The sequence below is a fragment of the Sander lucioperca genome, chromosome 6 (genome assembly GCF_008315115.2).
Source record: "Sander lucioperca isolate FBNREF2018 chromosome 6, SLUC_FBN_1.2, whole genome shotgun sequence".
Lineage (NCBI taxonomy): Eukaryota > Metazoa > Chordata > Actinopteri > Perciformes > Percidae > Sander > Sander lucioperca.
Window position 1 is genome coordinate 1,850,342 of NC_050178.1, and position 9,724 is coordinate 1,860,065.

Below are 9,724 nucleotides of genomic sequence, written 5' to 3' on the forward strand. Positions count from 1 at the left end.
GTACAGCATATGACAGTAGCAACAGCTGAGAAGATTTGGGTCTGTGGTGACCAGGTCCACCTCACACAAACTTCCTTCTCCTATTCTCTCTCCTTACTACGACACCCACACCCACACCCACACACACCCACACCCACACCCACACCCACACCCACACCCACACCAGCCCACATTACCACGCCCATGCAGCCCCACCCACGGACATTTACGGATTTTTAAACATTTAATGTAACTGGCAAACAATGCTTTCTACTTTTTAAAGAGCACACGTTTATAACAAATTTTTATTTATGCCGTTTGTATGCTGTTACTGTCATTCTCTACAGTATGTAGGTATGTAGTATGTATGTTGTCACTGTCTGTTCAATTGTCCGTGTTTCTCTCTGTTGACACTGTACATATTAAGTTATAACTCTAACTCTGCAATTTAAATGTTTTTTATGGCTGTGATTATACTTCAGGGTTTTTCCTTGCTCAGAATTTGTCTTTGTGGGAACACACAAAGCAGGGGGGGGGGGTCTGGGGGTCCTCCCCCATGAAATTCTGAGGGTAAAAGACTTCAATTCCTGCATTCTGATACATTTTTAGGCACCAATTTATGGTAAAAATGTCAATATTTATTGCAAGGAAATCACAAAATTCTGGTGGCAGGTAACAATTCAAAATACAAAATATAATGGAATATTATTATATTCAGTAGTCCAGTAAGGAGGCTTTCACATCCGGGACATGGGCCGGATACAACAACACTTGACCCTAAAGTCCAGTTGTTTGTAGGATTGACTTAGGCTACTTAATCAGTGATGTTGAATATAGCCTACAGTGTAACGGACCACCACAGTTCATACATACATGTGAACAGCGGATTAATTGCAGAGTTTAATCTACATAGTGTAAAACTACTACGTGAATGGGGCACAGCAGAAAGACGGAGTAGAGCGACGCTGCTTGTTCAGGGTTTTCATGTGTACTCCTATAGGCCTACACTTCGCATCAGGCGTTAAAACCAACTGTACCGAATTAGACTACTATTTAACGCGAGACGTTTTTAACCGCTAATAAAACTGTCTCAATTTAATACTGATGCCGTCAGACGGCCGCGCGGACAGACAGCAGTCGGAGTTCCGGCAGAGCTCTGCGCCGGTCAGCAGCGGCTTCTCACTGTACAACCAGTCCCCCAGAGCAGCATGATCACCGGGAGGGTCCGGTACAGCCTGAACCCTGCAAACGGAGATCCCGTTTGAAGGTGACATGATTGATTTTGACTGAATGTCTCAATTTAAGTAACCTCTGATCGGGTCGTAGCAAATTAAGTAGCTACACTAAGTTTAAGATTAGGTGTTGGTCATTCTCAACACCTTTCTACCCCCCCCCCACACACACACACACACACACACACACACACACACACACACACACACACACACACACACACACACACACACACACACACACACACACACACACACACACTTATCAACTCTGGACTCTGTGCTGCTGCCGGCCTGTGTAACGTACGTTACTCACCATCGATCGACTGTTAGCTTCAGCTGGCTAACGTTAGCTGTCAACCTCCCGACTAGCTAGTGATCTAGCGAGGATTAGCCCTTCAGACCGCAGTGGACTTCAGTGGACTCTCCATCCAATCTCCCGACTGGACCTTCGTCTACCACAACTGCCGGACTCTTTCAAATACATGTACTCCCTGTCTCCGCCGATCACTTGGTAGCGTTGGTCAGCTGTCAGCTTACGCCAGCTAGCTTCTGTTAGCTTCGACCGACTGACGGCTCGCCCAGCACATCTTTTCGCTGTAGAGCTCTTTTAGCCATGTTTCCCGGCTCAACACTAAGTTAGTGTGGGCCACTACCTTTCTGCACTGCCGAAAATGGTGCTCCTAAAATATTCCTCACTGCAACTTCTCAACGTCATCTGCTACGTCGCTTCAGCTTGCATTGCCAACATAAAATAAAAATATTGTCCCGTTGTCGGCTTCAGCTAAGAAGATAGTTCGCCCCCACACGTCCAAAATTCTTATTCAAATAACCTTCCGCAACGATTGCAGGCTCTTTGGTGGAGCTCTGCTTTGAATGAAGTTACATCGTGACAAATTAATGGACCACTTGCGGAGTGATATGAAGACATGAGTCAGAGGCACAAAAAACGTTGACAGCAGTGACCGGTCATTATGTTTACCAATACCCCCGACCTGTGCCTTGCGACACCCCAGCGGATTTGTATGATTTACGAGAGCTTCATTTTCAGGTCAGAAAAGCCGGATTTCCGGAATTATCCGGAAGAATCACACCCCTGCTATCCAAATTTTTGCCTTAAGAGCCCTAAATGGTTATTGTATTTGTATACACAATTTGTTGCAAATAAAAACAAGTAAAATTATTAATGAATGTGATGTATTTTATTTAGCAAAATTACATTGTGTTGTTCTATCCTATCCAATATTTCTAAGCATATTTTCTATGCTGTATTCTGATAAAATTGCCTCAATCACCTTAACCTTTGAAAGTTTTAATGTCCTTTGAATGTACATGTTACAACACTCACATTACTAACCATCATAAAAGTCCCCTAGATGACTTATTAGTTGGATGCAATTTGTCTAATAAAGATATTTTATGACTTCTAGTCTTTCTTTGTTTGCAGCATGAAGAACCAATTTTTCACACTGCTGCAAAATCTCTGCACTCAACTTAGTCTCCGATTTTCATCAGACAGCAATAATAACATTCTCCAAAGAGGTGTCAAACCATCTGTGTCAAATAAGGGTTCCTGTACACAAGTGACGATACAACACCGCTGTAAAACATACAAATTATTATTTATTTTAAATGTTAGAGTGGTAACAATGAAAATAAATGAATTAGACTATTGAGTGCAATGGTGCAAAAAAGGAGAAAAAGTAAGTAAATTTCAATAAGTGGTATGTGGATGGGAAAACTTCTCACTCTGGCATACTACTTTTGTCCAATTATCATATCCCCATGCTCTTCAGAAAATGTAACTTCTCTGTGGCTATTACACACCACTCCTCCATCTCCTCCACCACTGCCTCCTTCTCCGTCAGCTCCTCCAGGCACGGGCCTCTTCCGTCTCTTATTGAGTAGAGGGTTGTTGGACGTGTCCAGATCTTTGATCTTCACCTGGTCGTAATCCACACGCATGGTGGCCAGGGCGCTGGTCATTTCCTCCTGTTAGAAGACGGCAACATTTTGGGCTGTAAATCTAGTGCGTTAATGCCACCTTGTGGTCATATTCTAAAAAATCAATCAGATGTAGACAGATTGGGTCCCACCTTCACATCGTCCCACAGCTCCTTGTCCTCTGTCAAAACACGAGAGGTGTGGAGGGGGGTCGGAGGGACCACCATTGACTGCTGCAGTATAAAAAAAACACAAAGATCTTATGAATGAAAGGGGGAACAGCATACAGGTGTATAGGCAAAGTGACAAAGTGATAACTTACACTAATCCAGGGATGGTTCACAAACTGTCCAATGGTCATCCTCTGATTGGGGTCTGTCTTCAGTAACTGAATGATGAGCTGTTTGGCTACAAAACAGTGTTAAACAACATCAAGCATTTCACCCAATACGTCTTTGGTGCAATATGGACCTATACTGATGTTGTCTCTTTTGTGTTAACTGGAGATTTTGCACAGGTTGTTCGAAAATAAATAAATAAATAGATTATTTTGCCACTTGGGGGCTGTGGAAACAAGCTGTTAACACAACACTGACATAATTTTCTCTTTTACAGTAGGTTCTTATGGTAAACTTTTTCAGCAGCTGTTTATCTACACTGCAGTTACCAGCAGAGCAACATCATCATTTATTTGCAGTCATGTTTCTGGCCACTTGATGAATACAAGTACTTTCTTTTTGCTCTGGTTTTTGGTCTCTACCAACTCCTGAGAGAAATATGCGGCTCTTAAGCTGCTAAATACTTCACCATGTTCATCAGCTAGTGGCTAACTTCGTTTGGTGTTGGGCAGGTAGTGTGCAGTCGTTTTTTTCAGGGCTTTTTTTTCTGAAACAGCTGCTTGTGGCTGGAAACTAGGTGAAAGAGAGTGATCAGACAGTAAAGTCGGGGTCATAAAACCAAAAGAATGAGTTAAAAGATGCTAAAGCTCTCCATAGAGCTGAGGGGAAGTGCAGTCAGGTGATGATTTTCTGTGGGTTTGTCACTACGAGCAGCCCCTTACACAGTAATTTGCTCCATTTTTAATATAAACATATTGACTATAGCAGCTTTAAATTGGAGTACAAATTTTTATTGTGACTATATTTATTGTATGCCATATGGTATGGTTTTTATACAAAGTAAGAAGTTGTAATTAAAAATTTGCACAACCCTGTTATATTGCACAACACTGTTGATATTTATGAATTTTATGTTGAAAGCCTGACCTTCCTCAGAAACATCAGCCCACTCAGGATTGGGGAACTCATATTGGCCCAACCTGATCCTCTGCTTCATGCCTGGAGAGATGGCCTGACCTGTGTTTGAGTAGAACGGAGGAAACCCACACAGACTAGAAACAGAACAAGAAGAGACTATTTTACTTTGCTGTCTTCTTTAACCAAAATGCAGAGTTGAACAATAATATACAATATATAATAGTTATAAATGTCTTATTAAAGGACAATTCCGGCGCAAAACGAACCTAGGGGTTATTAACAGATGTGTACCCACTCTGTCGCTCTCTGGGACATGTTTTCATGCTAATCGAATGAGTTTTTAGCTTGAAAGACGCTAGCACAGACCGCCGATTAGCTTACAACGCTAGTATTCGGGGCACAGGGAGCATAAAAACAAATCGCTATTTATACCACTAAAAAGGCTCAAAATATCACCAAACTTCAACAGTAGCATAATGACAGTCCCAAAATGTTAACCGAAGCATTGAGAACTTTGTAAGTGTACAGACAGTTTATTGAATGAAAAGCTGCGGGAGCTCCGTGAAAGGGCTACGAGAGAGAGAGAGCTACCGGTAGTCAATGCCACAACACAGTCTCGTACTTCGGGAAACTGGTGGTGTACCTGTGGACATTGTGAAGCTATGGCCACCGAACAGGAGTGTCTGTGTTGCAAGGAGTGGGACCTGTTGCGTCGCGATGCCCAAGAGACGCAGTGTTTTGTACAGTCTGAAGATTTCCCCTTTCTGATAAACAGGGCTGTACTTGAAACTTTTTCGGCGATTCAGACCGGAGGGACCAGATGGACAGTTATCCACTGAGTAAGTACACTAGACAAGTTATGCAGAGTGTGATTATTTCAGATATATTGAGCAAATTGCTTTTGATTTTAGTTTGCATCGCCAGCTGTAAGTCATGACTGGTTTCCAAGACGGCGGCGGCATGTAAACATGAACGCGAGTGTCTTTATAATCTATCTTTTCAATAAACTGTCTGTACACTTACAAAGTTCTCAATGCTTCGGTTAACATTTAGGGACCCTCATTATGCTACCGTTGAAGTGTGGTGATATTTTGAGCCTTTTTGGTGGTATTTATAGCAATTTGTTTTTACGTTCCCTGTGCCCCGAATACTAGCGCTGTAAGCTAATCGGCGGTCCGCGCTAGCGTCTTTCAAGCTAAAAACTCATTCGATTAGCATGAAAACATGTCCCAGAGAGCGACAGAGTGGGTGCACATCTGTTAATAACCGCTAGGTTCGTTTTGCGCCAGAATTGTCCTTTAAGTTGAATCAGTTGCAGACGCACAGATACTCACAGAATGTACATGATTACGCCCAGGGACCACATGTCGCATGATTTGTCATATTTCTCTGGCCCAAGCACTTCTGGGGCTGAATGCACAAATAGATACAGAAAATGACAATGCAATGATGTGGAGAATGAAAGACACACTCACACAAAAGCAGATCAATAAGCAGACACACGTGGACAACATGAGAGTGAATGACAGCCACCGTGTCTAAAAACTATAACATTTATAATACTGGCATAAATGCAGTGTACAGCCAACACTCACCAACATAATATGGAGTGTAACAGGGAGTTTGGAGGGAGTTGTGCAGTGTCGTCTCCTTAGCAAAGCCAAAGTCAGTCAGTGTCAGTGTGGCGTTACTCTCCTTGGTGGTATAGAGCAGGTTTTCAGGCTGTGTGAGAAAAAGAAAAGAATTAGAGATTCAAAACAATCTATTCATCTAGAAATTCTTTCTGACAGCAGCAGCACCTTAACATCCCTATGAGCGATGTCCATGTGGTGGAGGTACTCTATGGCCGTGCCGATGTCATGCATGATCTCTGACGCCTCTGATGGACAGACAGGACATAGATGTAACATGTACGGGACACAGCATAGAAACCTATGAATTTATACTGCTTAATGTGACCTGTAACCTACCTCTCTCTGTGAAGGCCTGGTCCCCTCTGGCCTGAATGCGACTGAACAGCTCCCCTCCCTCCATACTGAGACAAGATTAACAAAGAGATCAGAAGTGGGGCAGCGAGGGGACTCTTGGCAAACACAGTTCTCCACTGCGATCGTGGTTTGACAACAAAGCAAGTCATTGTGAGTCACAATTTACTGTTCAGATGATCACAGTCTTCTGGGTCACTGCAGACCCAGATGACTCAAGCAGTAATGATGTACTAAAGGGAAAATACCAAACTATTGCATTCATTTTACACAATAAAGTTTATACAAATGCATTATGTAAAAGATATGAATAGAATTGAATGAAGAAACAAAGAAAAACATATTCTCTCTACACATTCATTCATACATTCCAATGTAATCTAATACATAAATAATAGATTAAATGTAGTTAAAAAGTAGTTAAAAACTGCTTTAAAAAGATATAAAGGTCAAAGTTTTCAAAAGGTTTTTTCAGCATCTACTGTGGGACTTTAAGGAGGATGTAATTTCAACAAACCCAGAAAAAGAGTTCCATAAAGTAGCACCCCAATATATAATCTAAAAGCAGAAGCTGCGATGTGGAAGATCCTCAGGGAGCAAAGAACAATCAGGATTTCTAAATAGTTTTATCCAGGAATCAAACAGAAACAGAAAAAGTATGAGAGTGCAGATGTGCATTTTCATTCAGTTTAGCGTTTTTTTTCTCCCCAAAATCAAATATATAAATTCCAATCCCAAGTGGTTACTCAAGATGTATTTGATTTGCATTCTGTGTAAGCTGAAATCATGCTCAGTCTGGATCTAGATACTATCCAGATTTTTCTAGATACAAGATTTTCTGAACAGGGCATCATAGAAGTTGTTCCATTATTCACATATGAAGCAGCTTTAGGATGTATGACTTCATACAGTCTGTATCTCTGCTGTTCAACTTTTGAACACAGATGATAGATGAGATCTATTTTAGCATTCCCATAAAGGCCTTAAAATAGCAGACAATAAATTTACGTAGTGCTGGTAATGCTCACCACTCCATTATGATGAGGAGACATTTCTTCCCCTGGTGCATATTCTCATACAGGCTGAGTATTCGGACGATGTGGGGACCTCCGGAAACTCTCCAGTGCAGCTCAACCTCCCGTCTGGCTTTAGGAGTATCGTACAGGATCTGCTCCACATAACAAAAACATGCAACAATTAAATGCTTCCGTTTCATATTTCTCTGAAGGTATCCAGTCTCCAAGGATACACTTAATTGATTTTTAAAAGAATTAGTTTGACATCCTTGTCAAGAAATCAATAAACCCACACATAGACAAACACATGCCCTATTGTGAAGACACACTGTTTGAGGCACTATTTGTGGCCGCTATTGAAGCCATAAATCTACATTTTCTGTAGAGAATATTAAAAGTGAATACTTTAGGACTGCTTTTAGCAACGTACTCTCTTTAAAGACACAATGCTGCAGCTCTTGTATCACAGCCAGGGAGGACGATATCCAATTTTCCCAGACATGCAGACCCCATTCCAAATCCTTGCGGACATTACAATGCCGTTTGAGTGCTGGAGGAGGAAAGGGCTCAGATATGAGTGTTTATAAAAGTGTGACTTTTCCTCCAAAACCTCTATACACAAATACCATCTTTCCCACACACAGAAAACCAGATTACTTCCACACACAGAGCTACGTAGCTCTTCACATTTCATTGTACCTTTTCGGTTGTGGCTTACCACCAAAGATATTCTAAAGAAAACATGCAGAGGCAGTCGTGGGGCTGCTCTTCCTGTTTGCATTTCCCCAAGGCTTTGCTGCAACCCTACAGTCAGCTGTTTATTGACTTACCAGCACTGAATGAAAAACTATGAAAAAGTCATATTTCACAAGTTGGCTTTTAAAAAAATCCCTGTATACATTTAATAACCTAGATACTTCATGTTTTTTACTTGATGTTAAATGTGGGATTATTTTGTAAAGCATCAACAGAACAGGTCATTGTCCACACAACAATCACAGAGCAGAGTGAAAAATTGTGTCAAAGCATCCCAGACAGCACATCACTGTCTGGGTGGCTCAGAAACTGAATTTCCTTTCAGATTATTGCTTCATCCATCCATGGTTAGATTCATATTTCATCTGCGTCACATCATATAACTAATAATACAAATTAAAAATCAGTACCAGAAATCAAACTTCACATAAAGTAGAAATCTAAATTCTGGACACATTTCTAGAACAAGACACCATTACATGGTGCAGATCAGAGAGAAGAAATGAATAATTGATGGCTGCTATCTTTCTTTCCAGTGACAGCAGCCTCCAGAGGACTGTACACAGGGTAACGAAGCAGACAAACACACACCTTGAGGGCACATTTCTCTCCCGTTTTCTTGCAATAACATTCCAGCACTTTTCCGTTGATTCCCAGGCCAAGAACCCGAGCTGTGATTTTATAGTCATCTGTCACTGCGTGTCTCCTGAACTCAAGTTTGGAGTAAGCAGGTGGCTGGAGGTCAGTGGGGCCGCTGCTCTCCAGACTGTTGGAGTCACTGTGGTGCGCTGGCCCGCGCTGCGCAGTCATTTGATTTACCGTTTGCTCCTTCTGGTTATGATGCATTTTTTCTGTTAAAGCCAACAGTGATGCAAAGCAGATGTCATCAGTGTCTTCCACAGAAAATATCCGGTGTCATCCTAGTTCATCCGCGTACGTCCAGAGGACTTTCGTGCTGCCCGAGAGAACATCTCGCCACACTTTGAACACTGTACGAACAAAATGAGCTATACAATCTATAAAAACTCCTTGGAGTACAAAAAGGGCGGAGGTCTGAAAGCGCAGTTTTATATTGGCAATGAGAACTCCAAAATATCCCAAAGGATCTGGATGTATGTACAGTAGAGAGAGTATGCTACAACAAACTAAATGACTGAGAGAAAAGAAAATGCTACACAAATCTGGTACCCCTGCCTGGTCCTCATCACGGTGAGCTGCCTCTTCCTGCTGTATACACCAAGCTCTCCAATTCCCTTACGTCAGCGCGGAGCAGCTCAAATTCATTTTCTTAAAGGCACAACCACGCGTAAAGACGCACGGCAGGGTACCAGTGGAGAGAGAAAATACCCAAAGAAATGAATGTAATAAGTACATGATTCAAGTCCAGGGCACCCCTTAAAGATTATTGTGTTTTTGTGGAACTGCCTCAGCTTAGTAGCAGAAGCAGGTGTGTAGCAGAAAATCCTGGACCCTAGGCATTCTCTATGCTCCCGGCCGCATCCACGGTTATTCATTCTAGTATATTAGAGGCCCCTCCTCATGAGGACCCTTTTTTC

General features: G+C 42.0%; 1 protein-coding gene across 1 annotated transcript; it reads right to left on the reverse strand.

The window, feature by feature from the left end:
• Positions 1-2,737: 2,737 nt before the first annotated feature.
• On the reverse strand, positions 2,738-9,424 carry LOC116041679 (MAP kinase-activated protein kinase 2-like). The gene is made up of 10 exons (XM_031287683.2): positions 8,760-9,424; positions 7,425-7,564; positions 6,382-6,446; positions 6,211-6,290; positions 6,007-6,133; positions 5,746-5,821; positions 4,421-4,545; positions 3,478-3,563; positions 3,308-3,388; positions 2,738-3,203 (listed from the first exon to the last, which is right to left on the reverse strand). The coding sequence occupies exons 1-10, from the start codon at positions 9,012-9,014 to the stop codon at positions 2,970-2,972; spliced, it is 1,269 nt and encodes a 422-aa protein (XP_031143543.1). The 5' UTR covers positions 9,015-9,424; the 3' UTR covers positions 2,738-2,969.
• Positions 9,425-9,724: the final 300 nt, after the last annotated feature.

Excerpts from the sequence above, each read along its gene's own strand:
- LOC116041679 (XM_031287683.2), bottom strand. The coding sequence starts at position 9,014 with ATGCATCATAACCAGAAGGAGCAAACGGTAAATCAAATGACTGCGCAG. Across the intron at positions 7,565-8,759 it reads GAGAGAAATGTGCCCTCAAG|ATCCTGTACGATACTCCTAA; the intron begins GTGTGTGTTTGT and ends TATGTGGAGCAG. Across the intron at positions 4,546-5,745 it reads GGCGTAATCATGTACATTCT|TCTGTGTGGGTTTCCTCCGT; the intron begins GTGAGTATCTGT and ends TTCTGTTTCTAG.